Raw genomic sequence first — 25578 nt, 5'->3', positions numbered from 1 at the left:
CAGAAAATGAAGGACTTTTGAGTCCTACATTCTTCAGGCAAGATATATGCATAAGACCCAGGCAACATTTACAGAATCCCAAAGCTGAAAGTAGGAACACTCCATGTAACTTCATCAGAAAAGCATAGTTTTGGAAGTCGAGGCGAGTACTCTTCCTAACTGTGCACAGATGACTAGAATGAGCCATACCACCAGAAGACTACACTGCCAAGTATAAAGATTGTTTAAAATTTCTAAAAGTCCACAAATGTCTGGTTTAAAACCTTAAAAATGGAATTGATTTACAAAAATAAATACCACTCTGACACTTTAGGGACATCTTCACTTTAAGGCCTTTGTCACAAATCTGAATCTTTATTGTTCTGAAATAAATGTTAAAAACATAACTTGAAACAAAAATTTCCATATTCAGTCTCCGAAGTGTGGTTCATTGCCCATCACATGGAACAAGAAAACCTCCTTTAAAAAAAAGGAAAAGAAAAAAAAGGACTATGAGAAGTCTTTCATATGAATAAAATGCACCCTTGGATTCTTCCCTCCTTGTCCTGAGCTTGTATACACCGGGAATCAAAAGGCTTGCATTTTCTTCACTACAGTTGTTGCTATGAAGTTTGACGGACTTTATGCCACTCAACAAATTCATCAAGAAGAACAGGCCCTAGAAATAAAGAAACAAGTTCTGTCAATTTAATCCCCACAAACTCTCCAATAACAGACTGAATTTCTTCCTTCAGATCTGCTATGTCACTCTTACCATCAACAATGCTTTCTTGGCAACTTCTTAAGCTACATCTCAAGAATTTTCCAGTAATTGAATCAATACCAAACTAGTTGCTTATCTAAGTTGCCATAACACCTAGCACCTAATCCTTAAAAGGTCTGAAAAATGTTTAAGATGCCAATTCTGTTATTTCCCCAAGAAACACATAGGTTTGCTAAGGTGAACCAGCCATGTAACAGACTGATTTTAGCAACAAAATGGCCAAAATGATTTACCTAACGAAGGCAGAAACACCATTTAATGAGCTTAGTGTCATTTTTTCCTAAAGCAGTAAAAAGTACTATCACAAAGAAATATGGTTGCCCATTTTTCTTAACACACACAGCCCTCAGGTAGTCTTATATTTTTTCATGGTTTAGATATGTTCTCTACGAAAAACAGAACAAGTACAGTAATATACGGCTACAGGAAAAAAAGCAGCTAAAAAAACACACAGCTAAAGTTGCCATACGGATAAACTAAGAAATTGGAAAGCAAATTAAGCACAGATTATTAGCTGGTTCCAGTCTTTGACTTCTATGAAGGAATACAGCTGCAACTTTGTTGATCTCTTGACACATCAAATCAATCAGGAAGTATTTCCAAGTAAAATCACTAGTTAGGTGAAAACACATAAATATATACATGCACAGGTGATTTATAATTCTCAGGCTGCCAGCTAACTGCTTCCAAGAGGTACTACTTTAAAATAATAAACTTCATATCTCTTGCAGGAAAAGATCAGATGAGTTAGCAATAAAATTATCCTTTGGTATTTTATGTATTCAGTACCACAGGAATAAGTGCATAATTTCAATTTATGATTACAGGAATGTACCTTATCATACATATAATCCTCCTGAACAATAGAACAATACATGCAATCAAAACAGTGGTAGAAACTAAAAACTTGTATTCACAGAAAATTAACATGGTTTATCCAATTAATTTATTCTTATTTCAAAATTCTATTTTATGGCATTCCAATCTTGCTACTAAACAGTTTGGGCAAATATTTTAAGTATTGATACAATGTAAATATATCACTACAAATTTACTCAGAATTTTTAAGTTCAATTTTAAGCTACTTCCCCATATTCCATGATTAAAACATTAAATGACTGTTACAGCTTTTAAAATCTTTTTTTAAAGATTTATTTTTATTGGAAGCCAGATTTACAGACAGGAGATACAGAGAGACAGATCTTCCTTCTGTTGGCTCACTCCCCAAGTGGCCGCAATAGCCGGGGCTGAGCCGAATCCAAAGCCAGCAGGAGCCAGGAGCCTCTTCTGGGTCTCCCACAATGGTGCAAGGTCCCAAGGCTTAGGGCCATCACTCTACTGATTTCCCAGGCCACAAGCAGGGAAACGGATGAGATATGGAGCAGCTAGGATACGAACCATTGCCCGTTTGGGATCCTAGCACATGCAAGGAGAGGACTTTAGTCACTAGGCTACTGGGCCAGGCCCTAAAATCTTCTAAGCTAATGCTACATAACTTTACGCTACATAATACTTATGGGGAATTCTATTTTGAAAGGAATACATCATACTTACAAGCACCATCTTCATCATAGTTACTGAGGTCGGCATGAACTGTTCTGCTGAATTCTAATACATTGTACCACTGATCTTTGTTCATAACACGATACTTTGATTGCTGTGGAAAATATAAATACATGGTCTTTGAAACAAACCTTACCTATTAGGGCTTAACTGCATTACAACTGTTCTAACTTTTTTTTGTGATTCAGCTTTTACTCATTTCTTTTGTGTTTCTAGAGAATCTTCAAAAGTACTTAAATAGCAACACCATCTATTTTTTTCCTTCATTTTTAACATGAAAATAAGTAACTGTATGTGACAAGAAATTTGAGCTCGTGATACAAAACATTTGCTACATTCATCTAAGTTCCTGCTGCTGTGTTGAACACAGGATGTTGATTAATTCCTATTAGGAGGGGTTGGTAGTGGGAAAATTGAGTTGGACAATAGGTAATAGGCATGAAATCAGAGTTGGAGTGAAAGATTATGTTCCTAGTGTTACACAAGAGTGGGGAGACAACAGTTTATAATAACCTAGTACATGCAGAAGAAAGCAGCTTCAAATCTGCAATCATAAAGGAATGTCAAGGAAGGGACAATGTTGATGGGTCTCTTCTAAAAGTACATAATATATATGTACTGAAATATTATACTGCAAGCCACAAAATGTACAATTATCATTAGGACTAATCATTTTTCCTGCACCAAAACAAACATATCATTTGATTTTATTCTCCATAAACTTTCTGAAGTGCCCTTATATTACAGCCATTCTGTTATCAGTGAACAGGAAATATTAAGAAGGTTATTGCCCTGTTTTAGATTGATTAAGCAGAAACAGTCATTACTATCCTTGGTTATCATATGTGCATTTCAGCACCAGACTCTAAGAAACAGAAAGAAATCAGATGTAGAACCTTGAGTTTTATGTGCTTATCAATTCTTTCTTATCCAAAAGCAGAAGCTAATTTTTCATGAAAAATAAAAACTCACACATACCTCCAGGTACTGATAAAATACTGAAAACAGTGGCCATGTCCTTCCAAGCAGAAGCGCTAACATAGACTTAGCTGTATCAATATCAAGGCTTCTCTGATCTTTATCCTAAAATAAAAGTAAAAAAATATTCCTTTCATCATATTCTTAGAATTGTATCTACAAATAATATTGAATTTTAAAAATAATTAAAATAAAAACCATAGAAATGGCACCTACCCTTGCAAAATCAAAGGCATATCTGTAGATATTCTTAAACGATGAAATATCATTCAACTGTGAGCGCAAAAAATCAAACTTATTTTGTAACTTTTCTGTGCAGTCACACCTTAAATGCAAAATAAGAGTATAGAATCAAGAAAATTCAGAAAAAGAGTCTTTAGGAAGTAAGAAGAAATGCATTGACAAAGATTTGTGCAATTAGATTAAAAAATTCTTGATTCACAAATTTAGCAAAACCTGTTGCTGTATATATACCAATGCAATAGGAAAAAAAAGGAAAATGGGAATAAAATAGGGCAATCAATGAAACATTACTTCATCAAGTTTATATATATATCTGTTTATTTGAGAAGCAGTGACACAGAGAGCTCCCATCTGCAGCTCACTCCCAAGATGCCTGTGACAGTCAAGTGGAATCAGGCTGAAGCTGGGAACTGGAGCTTAGGATATAATCCAAATCTCCCACATAGGTGGTAAGGACTCAGCTACGTGTGCCACTACTCGGCAGCCTCTGAGGGTGTGATTCACAGGAAAATGAAACTGGGAGTGGAGCCAGGAATCTAATTCAGCCACTATCATACAGGATAAAGGTGTTTTAACCACTACACCAAATGCCTGTCCTGAGGAAAAAATTGTAATAAAATTATCACGGCCATACCACCCTGAACGCGCCTGATCTCAAACACATTGGCCTTTAACTATATAGGAGTAGGGTTTGTGTTTTTTTTTTTTTTTTTAAGATTTATTTCATTTTTTATTGGAAAGGCAGATGTACAAAAAAGAGATACAGAAAGATCTTCCATCCGCAGGTTCATTCTCCAAGTGGCCACTACGACCAGAGCCGAGCCAATCCTAAGCCAAAAGCCTCTTCTGGGTCTCCCACACAGATTCAGGTACCAAAACTCTGGGTCGTCCTCCACTGTCCTCCAATGGCACAAGCAGGGAGCTTTAAGGGAAGTGGAGCAGCCAGGACATGAACCGGTGCCCATATAGGATCCAGATGCAAGGTGAGCATTTAGCCACTAGGCTATCATGCTAGATCCTTGGATTAACTTGAAAATGCTTAAGATAAAAGGGAAATTGGGCCCGGCACAGTGGCCTAGTGGCTAAAGTCCTTGCCTTGAATGTGCAAGAACCCATATGGGTGCCTGTTCTAATCCCCGTGGCCCCGCTTCCCATTCAGCTCCCAGCTTGTGGCCTGCGAAAGCAGTGAGGACGGCCCAAAGCCTTGGGACTCCGCATCCGTTTGGGAGACCTGGGGGAGATTCCTGGCTCCTGGCTTAGAATCAGCACAACAGTGGCCACTGCGGTCACTTGGGGAGTGAATCATCGGATGGAAGATCTCTTTCTCTCTGTATATATCTGACTTTGCAATAAATAAATCTTAAAAAAGGGGGGGGGAAATTATTAAATGCTCTATTCATAAATCTGGTTTGCTCCCCTTTTTAGCAAATAAAAAGTAAACGACAATCAGTAGAAGCACCTGACTTGACATAAAGCACACATGCAAAATAAAAAATACACTGAAAAACTATGTTTGCTTATTTTAGCATAAGACCTTAAGCAATTAAATAGATGTAATGTCCAAATATCTTGACTTTCCAACTCTCATTGGGTTGGTAAGTTCAAAATGCAATGCAGACCAAGGTTTTCACAACATGGGACAAATCTCCCATCTTATGTCTTGCCACTTCACTTACATATCTAGCCATAATTCAGCTGCCATTCTCAAATGTCATGTTTGTGATGTAGCACGTTATTTCCTCTATTTAAACTGTTGTTGAGGCTAATGTTGTGGCATAGCACGTAAGGCCACTACCAGCAATGCTGGCATCCCATATGGATGCCTGTTCAATTCCTGGCTGTCTGCCTCTAATCCAGCTTTCTGCTAATAGCCTGGAGAAGTAGATAAGGATGACCCAAGCGATTGGATCCTGCATCCATGTGTGAGACTTGTAAGAAGCTTCTGGCTCCAGGCTTCAGCTCAGCCAAGGCCTGATTTTTGAGGTTATCTGGAGAGTGAACCATCAGATGGCACTTTCCCTCTCTCTCTCTTCCTCTGTCCCACTCTTTAAAATAATGAATACTTTTTTTAAACAAATTGCTGCCTTTGACCATTCTGAGAGATTATTCATCAATACCTAGCTCACGACTTCAGGCTCTGACTTTCCCGACTCAAGTCAGCTGGACCATCTATTGCGACCCACTGGACTCCCCTCAACACAGAATCTGACCAGTCACGAAATACTGCCAACACCTGAGTACTCAGCTGTAATGAAGACTTTCACCATTTTATATCAATGATTACTGTGTAACACTTCGGGTACATTTTTATGTCAAATACACCTTGGATTTCTAAAATAAGTAAATTTATTGGGTTACAGTTTTATACATTCCTAGTTTGTTTTTCTTGCTGTGTTTTTGTAAAGCTGAATGAAAAATCATCCCTTGACAACACTCTTACAATACAAATATAAAAGCCTTGAAGATTTTATTTTAATTACTACTTTTTCTTGTTTTCTGGAAAAAATATATAGCATTATTAGAATTAGTGTCTGTCCACACACAGATGCAAGATTATTTGGATTGTTTTACTGAAGAAGATTTTTAAGCACTCAATATTTGTATGCTATTCAGATTTCCTACTACTTTTTAAAGTTGCTTTAGTCATTTAAATTTTGATAAATTATTTCAAACAAAATTTGAATTAAATGTTAACTGAAACAATTTTTTTTTCTAAAAATATTTATTTGAAGAAAGGCAGAGCAAAAGAGAAGTAAGGAAAAAAGAGAACAAGGGGAGAGGCAGTGAGAGGGGAGAAGAGAAGGAGCGAGGAGAGATAAAAAGGGCAGAAGTGGGAGAGGGAGGGAGGGAGAGAGAGAGAGAGAGAGATTCTTCCATTCACTCACTCACTCCCCAAATGCTTACAACAGTCAGGTCTGGACCAGGCTGAAGCCAGGAGCCACAAACTCCATCCTTGTCTCCCATATGGTATACAAAGCGCCAAAAATTCAAGCCATCCTCTGCTACTATTGCCAGAGTGTCACTAGGGAGCTGATTTGGAAACAAAGCAGACAGGACTCAAACTGGCACTCTGATACAGGATGTTCCTGCATCAAGAATACTGGTTTAACCTGCTCAGACCAACACTGGCCCCTACAACATTTCTAAACCATTTTTTTGCCTTTGCATTGTTTTCCTTGAATAGTATCTTGCCAAATTCACTTAATATAGCATTTAAAACCATAGATTTCCCTCTCAGTGTAATTTCAATGACAAGCATAAGCTCTAATTACTACTACTATTCTCTTGTAAATGCTACAACAACATTGTTTCAGAGAAGTGGCAGAAATGAAAATCTCACTGAAATATGTTTAAAGAGAAAGAATTAGAAAAAATAAGTATAAAGAACACTTTACAAGAGTTTAGTTCTGAAGTAGAAGAAAAGAGGCAGTGGAATGACAATGGCAGAAGGTTTGAAAAAGTTCTTTGAGGGATCAACGCCATGACATATCAGAATAAGCCTCTGCTGTGGCACCAGCATCCCATATCGGATGGGTTCGAGTCCTTGCCGCTCCATTTCAGATCCAGCTCACTGTCAATATGCCTTGGAAGGCAGCAGAACATGGCCCAAATGCTTACTTAGGCCCCTGTACCCATGTGGGAGACCCAGAAGAAACTCCTGGCTCTTGACTTCTGATTGGCCCAGCTCCAGCCATGATGTTGCAATCATTTGAGGAGTGAGCCAGTGGATGGAAGATTTTTTTGTCTCTCCTCTCTAAAAAACTGTGCCTTTCAAATAAAGTTTTTTTAAAGATAAGTAATTTCCACATTCAGAAGATGAAATAAACGAGCTCCTTTTCACGTCCATCTCAAATCCCTGGACATTATACATAAAAGAAATATAAAACTCTAAAAAGCAGGCAACTTGAGGAGCAACACTGTAAAGAGTTCTCATAATCTCTTTCTGCCTCAGCATCACAGATTTGGAGTTGATTAAGCCAGCAAAGCAGAAACACTAACGGGTGTAGACAAAAAAAAAAAAAAAAAAAGGCAACAAATGGATACATTTTCCTAGCAGAAAGGCCAAAGAAGGAACAGTTTTCTATAAAGACAAAACCTACTTCAGGTACATAGCACTGAAAGAACTGTGGCCCAACTCATGTACACCTTAGCCAGGATATAATGAGGTCTCTGTAGTGGTGGAAATCACACCAGGAACGAACTTCTACTGGCACCAGGCAGTAAGCAATAGCCAATCCCCTTTTGTCCTGGGTTGTACACAGAAGGCTTCTCAAGCGTCATGGACACCATTTCAGTACAGGCAGTTGAGGCCATGTGAAGTTGTTTTGGTTTCAGAAAAGAACATATTAATAATGGAGGCACAGTGAGGTCCTAGAACTTTCACCCATGCCCGGCAGTAACAAAGTGCACCAGAGGTCAAAGGGAGCAGAGAATTTTAGTAACTATTTGCACCTCACAATAATAAGGCACCAGACCTCATCCTCTGTTGAGAGTAGCTTTACAGGTAGCTAGCTAAAATGGAATGCTCAAAAACATCTACAGCTTCAAACGTAACATCCAGAATGTTCAGGTATCAATAAAAGAAATCACCAGTCACACCAAAAACTAAGATCTCAAATAGAATACAAAGAAAAGACTAATAAAAATGTTTAGAATTACCTGCCCAAGATTTTTTAGGTTTGTTTTTATTCAAAGGGAAATTTACAGAGAGAAGAGACAGAAAGATCTTCTATCCACTGGCTCACTCCGCAAATGGCTGCAAAGGCCAGAGCTAAGCCAATCCAAAGCCAGGAGCCAGGAGCATCTTCAGGATCTCCCACTCGCGTGTAGGGGTCTAACTATTTGGGTCATCCTCTGCTACTTTCCCAAGCCATAGACAGGCAGCTAGATAGGAAGTGGAACAGCCAGGACATGAACTAGTGTCTACATGGAATCCCAGCGAAGAGCAGGATTAGCCAAAGAAGCCACTGTGCTGCCCTCTCCACCAATGATTTTAAAGCAGCAATTAAAAATTTAAAACTTGAACAAGCATTGAGGAACACAATAAATCAAGTGAAAACCAAATACAAAGTCTCAGCAAAGCAGGAGAAAAGTCTAAAAAACTATAAAAAGAGGAATGAAATGAAAATTTCTTGAACTATAAAGTACAGGGTACATTAAGCCCTAACATATAAATGCCATGAAACGTGAGCAGCTAAATATGCTAATCAGAATATAAGTACTGAGTCTGATTTTTTAAAAAAAATGGCCCAAATACAGTGTCTGAAAAAAAATCTAAATTCAAATATGATACAGATTCAAAGTAAAAGAAAATGAACTATCACAGACACACTAATTTAAAAAAAAGCACTAGGTATGTTAAGAACTAATGCAGACTTCAAAGATTATCATAAAAGACAACAAAACTGGGCCTGGCAGCAGTGGCTTAGCAGCTAAAGTCCTCACCATGAATGCCCCAGGATCCCATATGGGCGCCGGTTCTAATCCCAGTAGCTCCACTTCCCATCCAGCTCCCTGCTTGTGGCCTGGGAAAACAGTCAAGGATGGCCCAAAGCTTTGGGACCCTGCATCCACGTGGGATACCTGGAGGAGATTCCTGGCTCCTGGCTTAGCACTGGCACAGCACCAGCCGTCACACTCACTTAGGAAGTGAATCATCAGATGCAAGATCTTCCTCTCTGTCTCTCCTCCTCTCTGTATATTGCCTTTCCAATAAAAATAAATAAATCTTAAAAAAAAAACTGCAATAACAAGACATAGATCAAACCAATAGGGAAGTCCTAGGTGAAAGTAAATTTCAATAAAGACCAAAAACTACAGTTAAACTGGATGGAAATACAACTTATCAAACAAAATTTTTGAGATACATGTAAAGCAATGCCAAGAGAGCAATCTACACTACTAACACATACATTAAAAAAATGTCTGCACTTAAGCTTGCACCTTACAACTTAGGAAAGCTCAATGTAAACCAAATAATAAAGGGCAAAAACCAACCAAATGAAAAAAAATGCAATGAAATGGAGATCTGGTTCTTTGAAAAGATCAATGAAACTGATCAGCTTCAAGCAAGAAGAAACAAAGCACAAGGGAAAAAAATCATAATTATCAGGAAACAGGACATATTGTAAACTCAGAAAAGGGGGAATACAATAGAAATTATTTAATCTGACAAGTTATATAAATTGGACCAGCTCCTAGAAAAGTACAAGCTATCATACCATACACAAAATACAAAGCTAATCTGAACACTGTTGTATCTATTAGACACTGAATCCAAAATTTAACTTCCAAAAAATGAATTATGGATATAGATGGCTTCCCTTTTATAGCTTTATATTACTTAGGTGTCTACTGAAAAAGCAAAGCAACTATAACAGCTGAAACATACTTTTAAAAAGATGATTCAATGTATTCAATTTTTTTTTTAAGATTTTTATTACTATTGGAAAGCCGGATATACAGAGAGGAGGAGAGACAGAGAGGAAGATCTTCCGTCTGATGTTTCACTCCCCAAGTGAGCGCAACGGGCCGGTGCGCGCCAATCCGAAGCCGGGAAGCAGGAACCTCTTCTGGGTCTCCCACATGGGTGCAGGGTCAGAAAAGCTTTGGGCCGTCCTTGACTGCTTTCCCAGGCCACAAGCAGGGAGCTGGATGGGAAGTGGAGCTGCTGGGATTAGAACCGGCGCCCATATGGGATCCTGGGGCGTTCAAGGTGAGGACTTAAGCCGCTAGGCCACGCTGCTGGGCCCCGATGTATTCAATTTTTAGGGATTTATTGTAGAGCTCAGTAATACAGACTACCTGACTTTTTTTCAGAAGGTTAAGACACTTCAATGCAATACAACACAAAACAAAGAATCATACTCAACTGATTTTTGGCAAAGCTGCAAAATCAATTCAATAAAAGGGTTTTTTGGACAATGTTAACTAGAACAATGTAAGTGGACATCTACAGGCAAAAAAAGGAAAAAAAGGAAACCTAAGCTTCACATCTTTTACAGATACATAATCTTGCTAAAAATATGAGATCATTAGAATGTAGAACCATCAAAGAAGTCTTAGACTTGCCAGCAAAATCACAATCTATAAAAGGAAAAAATAGGACTTCATCAAATTTTAAATTTGATGATCTGCAAAAAAGTTACAGAATATGAGAAAAAACTTGTAAACTACCAATTCACAAAAACTTGATGTAGAAAACTCAACATTAAAAAAAAAAAAAGCATCTTCCATTTCCATTCATTCCTTTACTGCTGTTCTGTCTCTATGAAGTAATTCCTCAGAGGAATTCTAGAGGTCACTATTTGACTGCTTCCAACTCCTTTCATCTGGAACCATTCCTCTTTTTCCCTTAAGCATATAGCTATTGTGTAATGGAAATGGAGTAATTCAAAACATTTAAATCAATTTATTTAAGATCTTAAATAAATTTCCGACTCTGAATTGTTTCTTAAAACTGATTTCCCCAGAGTATATGTTTTGTGATTTTTCACTATAAGATCATGTAACCCTTTTTCTGCCTAATTAAGTTCCTATTTAAAATACGTTCTTCCACAAAAGCATCGCTACCACTTCAAAATGAGAGGTGTTCTACTCATCTGGGGAAATTCTCAAATACATTTTTAGGTTGAGTCAGATAAATTGGGACTAGAATTCTAGTCCCTAATCTGATGCTGAAGAACTTCAGGACAAGCAATTCTCTGACGTTGAAGTTCTTGAGCTCCAGTGGTATGAACAAACAAGCCCCAGCAACTCTCCACTGATGGTGCAGGTTTTGTAATCAATGTCCTTGTATGAGTTTCTGATATGATTTCACCCTTCAAGTCTTGACTTGGTCCTCTATTTTCAACATGTAGTTCAAATGAATTGCCAAACCTCAGTGACTAGGATAGCTGGATGTCCTCAGGGCAATACACCCAAGCTCACAGATCCCCATGAGACCATTCCTGCCTCCCTTGGTGATTTTCCTTAATTTACAGCAGGTTCAAACATGCTTTTCACAAGACGTTTTTACATTTTTTCTAACATGTAAGTGCTTTATAGGGAAATGCCTTTTCTCTATACATTTTGTCTGCCATATAGCGAAATGGGAAAAAAACAAAATGTAGTAAATTATCTAACTTGGCAGGAGCCCTGGTTCCTACAGGAAATAGTACAAAATACTTTTCATGCAGAAACAAAGTATCATTCCTTATTAGAAATTCATTCTTAGTACTTCAAAAGGTAGTTTCTGTGAGTACAAACATTGTTACAATAAAACTAAGACTTAATATACATAATTAACTTCTCCACAGGAACATGAAAATAAATTCTCAGATTACATGCTACTCTATTCCTGTTTAAAAACACAGAAGTGAAGTTTTCAACATTTCCAGATTTATCATCTAAAACGTTGGGAGGCGGTGTTAGTTGCCATCTGGGAAATATGCAGCCCACCCCAGAGTGCTTAGCTTCAAGTCTAACACCATTCTGGATTGCAGCGCCTGTACTTGCAGCAGCAGGCGATGACCAAGCAGTTAGGCCCCTGCCACTCAGGTAGAAGCTTACATTAAGTCATCTCTCCTTCTCTTTAGCATGGGTCAGTCTTGGCTGCTCCAGGCGTCTGGGGATTGGAACCCAGAAATGGGAGATCTCGTCTGCCCAGTCTCTCAAAAAGTTTTTTTTTTTAAAGAAAAGGTAGAAAATACTCGTAAGCTACTATATTTTAAGTATCTAATTACATGCACATCCTTCCCCACTATTAACTTGCTTTGAGTAGCTGCCTCATCTTCTGCATCTTACATCTTTGTAGCTTCCTTAAACAATGCTTTTTATTTTTTTCTTCAGTGAAGTGAGTTGCAAACTTTTACTAGACTTCAGATTCTTGGGTGGAGAAAGATAAAGGATGCCAGCAGGCAATCCAACTTATGCATCTGATTACAAAAAATTTTAACATCACTGTCATAAAATAATAGGGCCTGGAAGATAGAAACAATCCAAAAAATACTTGTTAAATTATTGTATAATTAAAAAATATACCACAAGGTATGTGATATTTGTATTTTATTATAAATGTACTTAAATTCCCACGTGGGGGAAGGCACATGGGAAAATAAAAAATCATAAATTACATAGTGACTGAGAAGTCACTAAGGAAGTAAGAATTCAGAAAAAAAAAATTTGCCAAACATCCTGCTTTCCATGAATACATACATTAACAATTCTTACTTATGTGATCTCAACAAGCATAAGACAGAAAGTGAAGGAAAGAATAAAGTCTGAACTCAAACTTTGGTTAAACATCTAATTTCTCCATTTCCAGCCATGAGGATTTAGGCAAGTTCCTTTATTGTTTTTGGCCTTGGTTTCCTCATTTTTAATGTGATAGCAGCAATAACAAATTCAGGTGGTGGTGCTCTGACATAGCAAACTAAGCCTCTGCCTTTGACTATGGTCTCCCACACACATGGCTGCCAGTCCAAGTCCCAGTTGTTCCACTTTCAATCTAGCTCCCATCTGATAATTTGGAAAAGCAGAGGAAGATGGTTCAAGTGTTTGGGTCCTTGCAGCCGCGTGGGTGATCCAGAAGGTGCACTGGGATCCTGGCTTCTACCTGGCTCAGCCCTCCCTGTTGTCATTTGGGGAGAGAATCAGCAGATAGAAAATTCTGTCTTACCCCTTTTCTCTGTATCTTCAACTAACAAATAAACAAAAATCTTAACTAAGTCAAGTCACAAGGGAACCAGAAAAACTAATGAGACTACATTTATTGAAAGCTTATTAGCACAGTTCTCAATTTAATGTTTCTTTCAAAGTAAATGGATTAAAAAAATCACGACATATAATGCCTCTGTCCAAACTATCATTTCATTTCTAATAGTCTACTAAAAACTGAGAAAGAATGCAACAGAACAATTATGCTTTAGAAAGATTAAGAGTATCGACATTGCCTGTATCTTCAAGATGCGATGACAGGTTAAGCCACTGCCTATCACAGCAACATCCCCTACCAGAGTGCCAGCTCAAGTCCCAGCTGCTCTGCTTATACTTCTGTTTCCTACTAATGTGTTTGGGAAAGTAATGGGTGACAGCCAAGTGATTATGTTCTGCTACCCACACGTGAGACTCAGATGGAGTTCTGGGTTCCCCTCTTTGGCTAGGCTGATCCAGCCTGGGTCATTCTGGCCATTTGAAGAGTGAACTAGTGAATAGAAGGTCTCTTTTACTGTCTCTCCTTCCCTGTCTTTCAGATAGATAGATAGATCGAAGAAAAAAATCTCAGATTTTAGTGAACACTGGCACAATGACAGCACTCTCCAAGAAAGCTGTGGTTAAAATGAGAAATGGTTTTAAATGTCAGCATTGGGACGCAGAAATTAATCTCCAAATATTGTTAAACATCTGATTACCAAGGGAGGGTTTCAAATTTCGGCTTCATTAAAGACCTTGAAAATGAACAGAAAGTCTTATGTGCTATGACCCATTAATGGGTAATGTAAGTTATTAAAGTTGTGGATATACCTCTAAATTAAGTTTATCAATCAGAGCAATACAATCTATATGTAATGGTACTTAAGAAATTGGAAAAAGGTTATTTCAAATAGATGAAATAACCCAAGGAAGAGCAGAGGGGAAAAATGCTAACGGCAATTAATACTCACACATTACACACTCCATAACACCATATCTACTACATTCTTCAAATCCCATCAAAACGATCAAGTAAATATGCTCTATTCCCCACTTTCCTTTCCTAAAAAAAGTCAAGCTCGGCCATTTTACTCTCCCAAGTCCAGGGCTCAGTACGAACACCAGAAGATGTGTAACTGATGATCTGCTGACAGGCAGCTTACTGATCCTGACTGCTCTCAGATGCTAACTGCTTGCCTCTTGTTTCATTATCATAACCAGGTACAGTTCCTTCAAGTTTATCCCCGCAGGTTTCTCTCTCCACATGCTGTCAGCCCTTACTTTAACACCAAACTGTCACATGAGATACAAGCAATGTTCTCCAGTATAATACACAAGAACAAAATATTGTTAAGAATTCACCGATTTTTCTATCTATAGCCACAGAAAGAAAAAGATCTACAACTTTTAAATGACAAAGCAAAATGATGTGTGCAGTAAGCGGTAGTTGCACATTTTAGTAGGGTCCACAGTTCACCCAAGATTCTCAAAACAGCCTTAATTTTAGATCTTTAATAACCAATCCAAAAACCTTTGATGATTCCTGTATTCAAAAATCTGATATGCCACATCTATGAAGACTTTCATATGCACTCAGCTAAAAACTGACATTATCAACACTTCTGCTTCCACAGTATATTACATTTCCACTGCAGCACCTGTCGTGCTCTGCGCAGATTCCCTAGCAAGAATGTAACTAATGTCATGACTCAAAGTCTCACTGTTTCGTCAGTAAGTGGCACAGGACCCCATATATTATAGGTGTTCAATATAGGATTATAAATGTACTTTTCAGGGAAATTTAACTATTATTAAACAAACAAAAACTATATGCAACATAATGTCTTGGAAGGATAAAGCAATTTCATCACCCAACTTAGAGAAAATACGCAGACTAATTACAACCATACAAATTCATACCCATACACTCTTTCACAACAAATCTTTGTAAGAAAGCCTTGAATAAAGTCTGTAAACTGTAAAACATCACCACATTCATTAATCAGATCATTACTGTCTACAATCCTTGATCATAGTGTAACTACTAAACCACTACTATTCTTTAGTACAGTTCTAGTAAGCTTTCTCCATGTCAAAATTAATTCACTGAAACAAGTAATCATGTTAAGATGATTTATAGATCAGATGCCAGGTTAAATTACACTTGAAAAATATGAAAAATATGCAAGGGTACTAAGATAAGTTTTATATTTCATAATTAAATTTAGTACATAAAACTAGGTATGCTAAATTTTAAAACAAAGCTATATTAAATCTTTTGTTTCTATCGGTTTAAGTGTTCAATTTATTGTTGTTAGTTTTCCACAAAATTTCAGTGAGTTGCAACAGCTGGTCAATTTAAAGGATACTCAACTTCACATAAGCAATCTAGAACATGGAAAAAAACACGTTTTTCACCCATAATTGCTTGTCTATCTGAGTAGCTTCAAGGCTCTACAGTATACTGTTATTGGAAGACAAGCAAAAAAAAGAAAAGTATGAAACTAAAACTCTGGGACAAATTTAAATGCTGAATAATTGATTTTCTTTTGTATAGTGAAATTCTCACAGGAAAGTTCTAGCCATAAAATCCATGCCCATGGACTAGTATTTCTGTTCTTACACTCAAAGTCATATACCAATTATTCAGGAATAAATATTAGAAAGGTTTTAAGTATTTCTGTTATATATGGTCTTTTATAATGTACCAACTTTTGCAGAAACATTAGTTAAGAAACATAATATGATTGTAAAAGCTATTAATTAATTAATTAATAATAGAGGGCATCATTAATTCATATACAAAAAACAACATAATAGAAAACATAGTGTGGATTATTGATAATCAGAAAATTTAAATTCCAGATTCCAACTCCACCACTAAAGAACTCTGCCAAATATTTTCATAACCTCTGAGTCTTACTTCTTTATAAATAATGGAAGTAGAAGGGTTGTTTTTGTATTTGATTTTAAAAACTATACTTTGGTTCATACGAGCAAAGCTTTATACTCAAAAGGAACAAAAAGTATGTGCATGTTAATGTTGACTTACAAGGAGAATTTTTAGTCAGCATTATACACTTAAAATTCAAAACAAAAAAAATTACAAATTTATAATAAGTACACTTTTAAAACGCAAATGCAAGAACAAGCAAACAAGAAGTAAATAGTTAAGTGCATTAATAAAAGTATCATAACAGGAAACCACATGGCTAATCTTAGAAATGATTTCTTCTATTAAAAATGGTGGTAACTGGTAATACTATGAACATTTTGAACTTGATAACATATTAAATTAACACAATTACTAATTGATTCTGAAATAAACACATTTTACTCTGAAAAGCCACAAACTCCATTAAAAGTAGCTCTGAGTTACAAAACAATGCAGCTGTCCTAAACTGAACATATATAACTATAAAATGCCAAAAGAATGCATGGGAGCCATAGAAATTTCTAATGTTGTTCTTTGTGAGATTCATTTGGAAAAAAAAAAATAAATGTCATGTCACTCAATTTTCAAATTTATCAATGAGGTGAGAGGCTCCCTGAACTACTGCCCCATTAACAAACTCCTCAGGTTGTAAGTGCTACACTCACAGCAGGAAAGTCTTTCTTGCACAAAGAACATGCGAACAGCTCTGGTCAAGGACCAGAAACTTACTTACCAAGAAAATCAATGAATTTTAACAGGACTGTACTGGGGTTCATAAGGAATATAAAAAAATGCGGCAACAATTCATTTGCCATGACCATATAATTTTGTCAATCAAACTAATTGTTGTAGATCAAACCCATTTATTTATTTTAAGGTAAAACCTTACTCCTGAAAATTATGAAGCACAAAATATCAATTAAGATCTTCAAATAGGCCATCAAATTTGTTTTTTAAAAAAATGTCTTACTGTAATGAAGTCATTCCCTTTAACCATTCTTCCTTGGTAAAAAATCCCATGCTTTCAGCCTCCAATTTCCACGCTAAAACTAACATAATAATCTGGAAAGAACAGAACATAAAGGATAGGGGAAAAGTCAGCATAGAAATAATCTTGTCTATATTTATCACGGAGAACATTTCTATACAACTATTTCCAACCTTCAACTAAACCTCTGGAATTATTAACTGTAAAGAAACTGAAATGTGCTAATATTTCAAAAGGCAGCTAATAAAGACAGATCTCCCTTTATTACAAACAACACTTGTAGCAAGAACTCTTCCCCAACTTAAACTATTTAAAACTACCGTAACAGTAAGTTTATAATCTTAAACATGAAACAATTCATCATACAACATTAAATTGTCTCAATTTTTAAAAACTTATCAATGATAAAGCCCACTTATATTCTACTTAGGAATAAAACATACATTTTCAGGTTCAACACCAATGTCTTCACAAAATTTTTCCATTCCTTCTGGCCCTACAACTTCATCAGGACCTTCAAAAACAAAAATAATTCATATATTGTTACTTAAAATCAGAATAAAATACAAGTCAATATCTAAAGGCAACCATGAATACAACATATTATGCAAATAACTGAATTAGAATTTTACAATATAAAATTAAAATTTAAAAAGCAATAAAGAAACAATACATTACTATTAGCTACAACTTTGTACAAAAATTTAACATTTATTCAGCAAATGCAATGAATAAAAATGTGATAATGCAGGAGTAAAAAGCGTAAGAATGGAACTACCAGAATATGTCGGAACCAATGCACAATACAGTCATTAGGAGAATATCCATCTCTTGGCAAAACACATGATGTATTCATTACCCCCTCTTAAACATAAATATTGTTGTATTCCTGAACAAAATTACTCTATGAAAAGTTTATGGAAATTACTGTATTTCCATAGATATTTTTATCATTTTGGTCCTAAAATAGAACAAGGCATAACTAATAGTTATGTCACCCTATTGTAGAAACAAAGCTTTATTCTCTAACCTAATTCATATTAATGATTTGTCCCAGAATAATTGTATTAAACTCTTAAGTTATTCCCTTAGCACATAGTACGTAAATACATCAATTCTCATTTTGCTCTTAGATTCCCACAAAATGGTAAGTGGATCACATTATAAAAGCAAATTTTATAATGTAAAATGATAAAAATGTTTTTACCATATTAAGAATATAGTATTAAAATGTATTGTTAAAGTAGCCAAGACAAGCTTCTCTTTACTTTAAAGAGTTGAAATCATTTCAGCTTTATATACCACAGGCTAAGTCAAAGCTGTCAACACAGATGTCACAGCATCACTGTTAGGACAGAAGTGAACATGAAGCCAAGGCTCTACAGCTTTTCTTAATAAACTAATACACTTGCACAAAATTAGGTCAACCCATTCTTAGAGCCTGGCATGAGATCCAGGCTGGGAGAATTAAGTTAATATTGTGTCTAAAAACCTAAATTTACTTCTAGTCTTTCTGTAAAATGGTGTCATTTAAATTAAAAAACAACTATCAATGTACTGAGGTCTTGAAAGGTGAAGGATATGTTAAAAAGTGAAGGTTTTAAAAAGTGAAGGGCATTTTTACTACCAAAAAAATGGGAGAATGGTTTATGAGAATGCGCCAACTCTGTAATTTAAAATTATACATGTACAATAAATCAATTGAAAACATAACTGAGTGTACAATCTAAAAGAAGAAAACAAGAATCAGATAAAAACTTAATAGAAGTAAAAAAGGTGAAAAGGAGTTTCTAAACTATGACAAGAATACATTCTATATTTTTTTAAAAAAGCAGACTTGTCTTAAAGGTTGCCATTAGTGATTAGGAAACAAATCTCAAGTGTTAGATCAAAATGAGTTACTATCATAAATCATAGCACATTCTTCCTGCCAAATACAGAGAATTTGTTAATGATTAGTGATTAAAATTAAATTTGAATGAAGACAACAGGTTAAATAAACACAAATAACACATACATGACAGATACAGCTAGACTAAGAATTAAGAGAATTTCTTAAAACAAGCAGTGGCATATTTAAAGGAAGGTCTATTCCAATGATATTTTATTACTACACAGAAGTGTTCCCAGGCACATCTGCAGGGCCTAATACCTGCCAGTCACAGCAGATGCTGGAGGGGCAGGGAGAACTGTGCGCACTGACACAGGACTTTCAGCACAAGCAATCAAGGAGCAGCTGTTAATTTTGGAACAACGTCAGGAAAGGTGATCAGTAAGTCCAATACTGAGCTAATCATGTAACAGTGCTAAGGGCTTTACATTTCAGTGGCGATAAATCCTGTCTCCATTTTAGTAAAAAATATCCCTATGTCAGAAAAGAACAGTTCCTGTTTATTTGACAAACAACTAATTCGTCCATATCAGTTAAGTTTCTGCCCAAAGTAGCATCCACAGAACTGGTTTCCCATGTGAAAATCCATCCAATTCTTCCTCTTTACCTGAACCTCTTCACACTTAGCACCTGTACGACCTCTGCACTGTGTAATTATCTTGCCTATATATCTGCTCGCTGACTGTCTTGCTCACTGGACCTCAGGTATCCTGAGAGCAGGGATCTTATCTGCCTTGTTCACTACTCTTAGCACTTAGCATGGTGCTGGACTCATAGTTAGCAGCTCACTAAGTATTCACAGTAAGTTAGCTTCAAGTGCATTTTCTGTGCAAAAATGAAAATGGAAAGCCAAAAAACATGTTTAAATGAAAATAAGCCAAACACATGTTTTAAAAAAATTCAGCTTTATAACACAGAAGAATTAAAAACATGGGTTGAATCAAGTCACCTGTCACTGTATATAACCTTGGGCAAATTACTTAATCTTAGCTTTGGTTTTCTCACTTATAAAACAGGAATAGCACCAACTACTTAACAGAATGATCATATGGAAACGTGTTATACTTAGCCCAATTCCTGGAATAATGACAACGATGATTATATCAGCTATTTTTAAAATGCATGTGGAGGAAATTAATGTTTATTCCGAATCTTATATCACTCAGGAAGTTTTGCAGAAGTCTAACGAGTGAACATGAAAGAAAACATTTACTCACTATTGTTATGTTACGTAGCAACAATTTTCATAAAAATAATATCTTCTGATTCTGCATCATGTAAATCGCTAAAACTGGCATTTTAAATAGTGGGTCATCATGTTAAATAGAGGTCAGGACAAAAACGAGTTTGCTTCATTTAAACTGGGTTAGTGTTGCCTAGGGATGCCAATAATAGCATTCCTTTTTCCGGTATATAAAGAATCTATTTTTATTCTACTAAGCAATTTTTATATTATACTTTTGGGATGACTCAACTGATTCCAATAGTGAAGCTACTGTCTCCCTTTAAAAGCAGTTTCCATTTTCATAGTTAGTCTAAACTTTAAGTTCCGTGTACATTTGAAACCTTAATACACATTAGGAGTAAATATAAAAAATATGACAACAACACACAGGGAAGCATGTAAGAAAAAGAAGCAGTGATAGAAAAAATTAAAAAGTTATAAAACCAGCAACTCCAGAAGACCAAAACCACTACCAAAAAAACTACGATATATGCTTAAGTTAGTAACAAATGTGAACCGAGTGACATTTTTCTAATACTTGTTTCACTCTTTCAATCTAAATTGGGCTGGCTCTGACTTTTACCTCCTGTGGTCAAGGGCCTGCCTGGAGCCTCTAAGTAGCTTTCCCTGATGTGTTCAAGGCTAGGTTATACAAGAAGACTTCAAAAAGCTTACAGGAAACAACTAAGTTATTTTTGTGCAAAATTTTATTGAAATCGGGGACCAGTGTGATAGCCTAGTGGCGAAAGACCTCGCCTTGCATGTGCTGAGATCCGATATGGACGCCAGTTCTAATCTCAGCTGCTACACCTCCCATCCTGCTTCCTGCTTGTGGCCTGGGAAGGCAGTTGAGGACAGTCCAAAGCCTTGGGACCCTGCACCTGTGTGGGAGACCTGGAAGCAGTTCCTAGCTTCGGATGGATCAGCTTAGCTCCAGCCGTTGTGGCCACTTGGGGAGTGAACCAGCAAATGGAAGATGATCATCTTTGTCTCTCTTTCTCTCTGTACATCCAACTTTCCAACAAAAATAAATACACTTTTAAGAATTTTACTGAAATTGATGTAATTCATATACCACATTTCTCATCAACTTTTTGAAAACCTACCCCTCCTATATTGCTATAAACTCTTCGTAGTGTATGTCTAAAATTAGCATTTATCACATGGTATTAACATCAAAATATCAAACTATACTTTCTCACTTATATTGCATCTTGAATAAAAGTTTATTATATGCACATGTTTATAAATCTTATATACTGAATCGCCTCAGTTTCAGAAAATATTAGTTTATAATTCAGATGTTTTGAAAGAGTACTACATAGAGAAACATCTCATGCATTGTTTTCCAGAATACCACTTTAGTCAATGGGTATAAATTAATCAGTGAGTCTGTCTATGTTGACGTATTTTACAAATAGTAAATAAATTGCCACCCTCCCACTAGCTAGATGCTGAATACGTACTTAAAGCAATGGCACCAACTTCTTAGCCTACCCACACCCTCAGCCTTGTTCTGATTCAATCACAGCACTAGCATTTAGCAGGCCTGCAATAAACAATTTGTTAAACAAACAGAACAACTTTTAAAAGCATGTGACTGGTATCTTCTTATATTAGTTTAATTACCTGCATACTCATAAAACCAAGCCAGGCACTTCTTGCTTGAAAAATGTTCCTCTCCACTTATTACTCTAGCAGGAGGTTGGGATCTGCAATAGCTTAGAAAACACAAATGCCTAAGATTTTTATTAAGTCTCAACTCTTAGGGAAACACTAAGTTCAGTAAGAACTACTTCAATTCAAATAAACAAAGTATTTTTAGAAGTTGACATTAAAGGGGGAAAAACAAACCATTTGCAATTCAGCAGTCTAGAGGTAAAGATTTCAGGATAACGAACTCCAAATGCTCTTTTGCTCACTGTTGCATTCCAAAACATCAACGGAAATGATATCCCCAAATTCCAAAAGGCTACTCAGAAGTTCACCCAAGTGTCAATGCAGAACTGGTGGCTGGGAAACTAAAATCTACATTGTGTCTCTGCTACTGACTAACATACGGATGCTATTCGGTTATAAAAGGTATATGTTTGAAACAAAATGTTACAAGTTACCTTTAGATACTTGACTAATAGTGTTAAAATAAAATTGTACATTGAAGTGCCCATTTATCATCTATTAAGCTAAAATAAAAAAGATAAATGATTACCCAAGATCTAGATCCCATAAATTCCATAAATTAAAAAAAAACCTGAAAGTTAACAACTCTTAATAATTGGTTGAAAGCTATTTAATCCCAGACAAAATAACTTTGAATTTTTTTTCATAAACTCACTGAAAGTTGGTTAGTTCAAAACCAGCTTGTAGGAGATCATGGCCTTGAGAGTACCTTGAAACTCAAATAATTACAGAACAACAATGATAGAGCAATGCAATTGAGTAATATAAAGTACAGACGCCATGTTAAAAACCTTTACATTGAAAGAGTAAAGCACCTGATTTCTAGCAACAGTGAGTTTGGTGTAAGTAATTTTGAAACAGTATACAGTAAGTGCTGCCTACTGTCTTCTTTTAATGGTAGCATCTGACGTTGTCACATCAGGTGCCAACAACTGACAGAAAGGCTCCCAAAATAACTGAAACAAAACAAAAAACCCACCAGTCCATCTCTCCATCTCTCTTTTCCAAACCGCAATGATTTATTCTCCTTTCTGCACACCATGGTGTCAGAGCACTGTTAACTCCCTTTTGGCCCTGACTTCTTCATCCCTCACCCCTCAGAAGGGAGGGCAATAGCTCCCAAGTCACTAACACAGACACGGAGAGCCAGGAGCGCTCTGGACGTCAGAAAACAGAAAACACCTTGGGTCTTGGCACAGATGGCACAGCGCAGTTGCAGAAACTGCGGTACCTGCCATAGACCAGGCTTCCAGCTGAACGCTGCACCCCGCCCTCCCCTCCACCAACCCTAAGGCTGTGGGTAAGCCAGGCACAGCTCTCGCTGCGTCCCAAACTATCAGTGACCCTTGGGCAGGTCAGTTTTCACTTCCAAGTCTACAGCGGAAAAAACACGGCAGGAGGGGTAGAGGAACCAGAAGCCTCTCCACGTGCTGCTGCTTCCCCAACCTCCGGGACGGGGTGATTCTCCAGGTGCCCCGTGAAGGCCAGGGCGCGGCTCCAGCCCCCCTTCTCTCCGGGCAGCCAGCTTCTCCCGGCTGCTGGGGGGCCTCCTCTCCCTCCGGCTCCAGCCCCCCTTCTCCCCCAGGCGCCCAGCCTCTCCCTCTGGCCCAGGCCCCCTGCTCCCCCAGGCGCCCGGCCTCTCCCGGCTGGCTCGGGGGGCCTCCTCTCTCTCTTTCTCTTTCTCCGGCCCGAGCCCCTCGGCTTCCCCAGGCGCCCCCAGCCAAGGGGGAAGACAGGATGGCAGCGCTACCTGGAGATCTTACACTTCTTGAGGCCTCCGTCTTCTGCCACCGCCGCTGCCACCCCGCTGGATTTTCTCTTCTTCTTCACCGGCATCTTCCTCCCTCCCCGGCGGAGCGGGCAGGGGAGCCGGGGAAGGGGGTCGCTGCCCGCCGGAGGCCCCTCAGCGCGGACGCTGCGTCCCCCTCACCACACCGCACCTGGAGGCGTCGGTCCGGGCCCGCAGCTCCCCAGGCTCCGCTCAATGTTCCTGCCCGGGACACGGCGGGCGGCTCCTCGCTCGTGCCCACCGCGGCTCGGTCTCTCCCGGAGGGAAGATTGCGGGCAGCGCGGACCTCCACCAGGCACGGGGAACCCGCACCTCAGCCCGACCCGGACTTGAACCGCTGCTGCCCGGAAGTGACGGCGGCGCGGAGCCGGTGCCGGAAGGGGCGTGGCTCGGGGGTCCCCAGGGTCAGCCGCAAGGGGAGCCCGAGGTGCAGGAGGAGCGGCTGCCCTCAAAACCAGCTTCCTGTGCAGAGCATCGCTTCTCAGGAGACTCACTCCCCCGCCCCCAGCTCCCTTCTGAGCCCTTGGGAACTGTAACCTGACCCTCAGTGTTCTCACCTTTCAATGCCTTGTCAGGGTCTTTAATGGCCGTTGATGAGCTGAGCTCACTTCACTCCTCACTGCTGCTCCCCCAGTGAAGTTAAACTCTACACTTTTTACTTACGTGGAACTCACCTCTCAGAGGTAAGAGGTGACAGCTAACTGCATAGAAAGAAATTTAACGGAGTGTCTGTACTTAGCGTTTCGGGATAGAGTGGAAAGGGGAAACACTGTAGAGATGTGAAGAACTTTCTGGAAGTTAGATAAATGATGCCTTGATTGAGGCGATGCTATGCGTACTTGTCAAAAATTATTGAGTGGCACCCTCATCTGAATTATTTCACAAAGGGGGCCAATTGATGGCCTACCTATGAGCAGTATAGAAATACCTTGTTGTGTAAGCTTAAAAAATATTTATTTGATTTGAAAGAGTAACAGAGGGAGAAAGGAGAGAGTTCTTTGATTCACAGTTTCACTCCTCAGATAGCTACCAAAACGCAGATCTGGACCACACTATACCCAGGAAGCAGAAACTTCATCCTGGCCTCCCATATGGGTAGCAGGAACATTAATCTTAGGGCCATCTTTTCACTGCCTTGCCTCATTAGCATTGAGTCTGATTGGAGGTGAAATAGGTGGGACTTGAACCAGCACTCTAGCATGCCATGCCATCAACATAAGCAGCAGTCGGATGTGCTATGCCACAATGTCATCCCATAGTTCATGGTTTTAGTTTGTCTCTGCTGCCACCAACATGTGGATTTTGATTTTTTTTAAATGGTTCACCCAAAGCTACTATGTGAAAGTACTGTGGTTCTTCATTGTGCAGTAGAACAAATGTTAAATGAGAAGTAATGGAAGAAAGGAAGGAAGAAGTATTTACTTTCAGGAAAAACTCAGGTGATCTGGTTTCATGTGCAAAAATGACACGGAGTAACTTTAGGAAAGGCCCATCTCTCATGTTACTCCCCAATGTACAAAAGAATGTAAAAAGACACAAGTCAATGGTAACCAGTTATAAGAACAGAGTGGATAAGTAACCTTAGGAGGCCTGGTGCCGTAGCTTAGTGGCTAAAGTCCTTGCCTTGCATGTTCCGGGATCCCATATGGGTGCAGATTCATGTCCCAGCAGCTCCACTTCCCATCCAGCTCCCTGCTTGTGGCCTGGGAAAGCAGTGGAGGACGGCCCAAAGCCTTGGGACCCTGCACCCACGCGGGAGACCTGGAAGAAGCTTCAGGCTCTTAGCTTCAGATCAGCTTAGCTCCAGCTGTTGCAGCCGCCTGGGGAGTGAATCAGTAGACGGAAGATCTT

At 38.2% G+C, this 25578-nt stretch overlaps 1 protein-coding gene across 4 annotated transcripts; it reads right to left on the bottom strand.

The window, feature by feature from the left end:
• Positions 1-331: 331 nt before the first annotated feature.
• DCUN1D5 (defective in cullin neddylation 1 domain containing 5) lies at positions 332-24092 on the bottom strand. 4 transcript variants are annotated; one of them, XM_004585020.3, is made up of 8 exons: positions 23689-24092; positions 21888-21979; positions 17586-17656; positions 17125-17216; positions 3521-3629; positions 3305-3409; positions 2318-2420; positions 332-658 (listed from the first exon to the last, which is right to left on the bottom strand). In XM_004585020.3, the coding sequence occupies exons 1-8, from the start codon at positions 23772-23774 to the stop codon at positions 603-605; spliced, it is 714 nt and encodes a 237-aa protein (XP_004585077.1). In that variant the 5' UTR covers positions 23775-24092; the 3' UTR covers positions 332-602. The 4 variants fall into 4 exon arrangements, with proteins under 4 accessions (XP_004585077.1, XP_004585078.2, XP_058519957.1 ...); XM_004585021.4 differs by lacking the exon at positions 2318-2420; XM_058663974.1 differs by lacking the exon at positions 21888-21979.
• Between the last annotated feature and the right edge of the window lie 1486 nt (positions 24093-25578).

This window comes from Ochotona princeps, chromosome 4, assembly GCF_030435755.1.
Source record: "Ochotona princeps isolate mOchPri1 chromosome 4, mOchPri1.hap1, whole genome shotgun sequence".
NCBI lineage: Eukaryota > Metazoa > Chordata > Mammalia > Lagomorpha > Ochotonidae > Ochotona > Ochotona princeps.
Note: the sequence above shows the minus strand (reverse complement) of the source record. Positions and strands in the feature narration are given on the sequence as shown.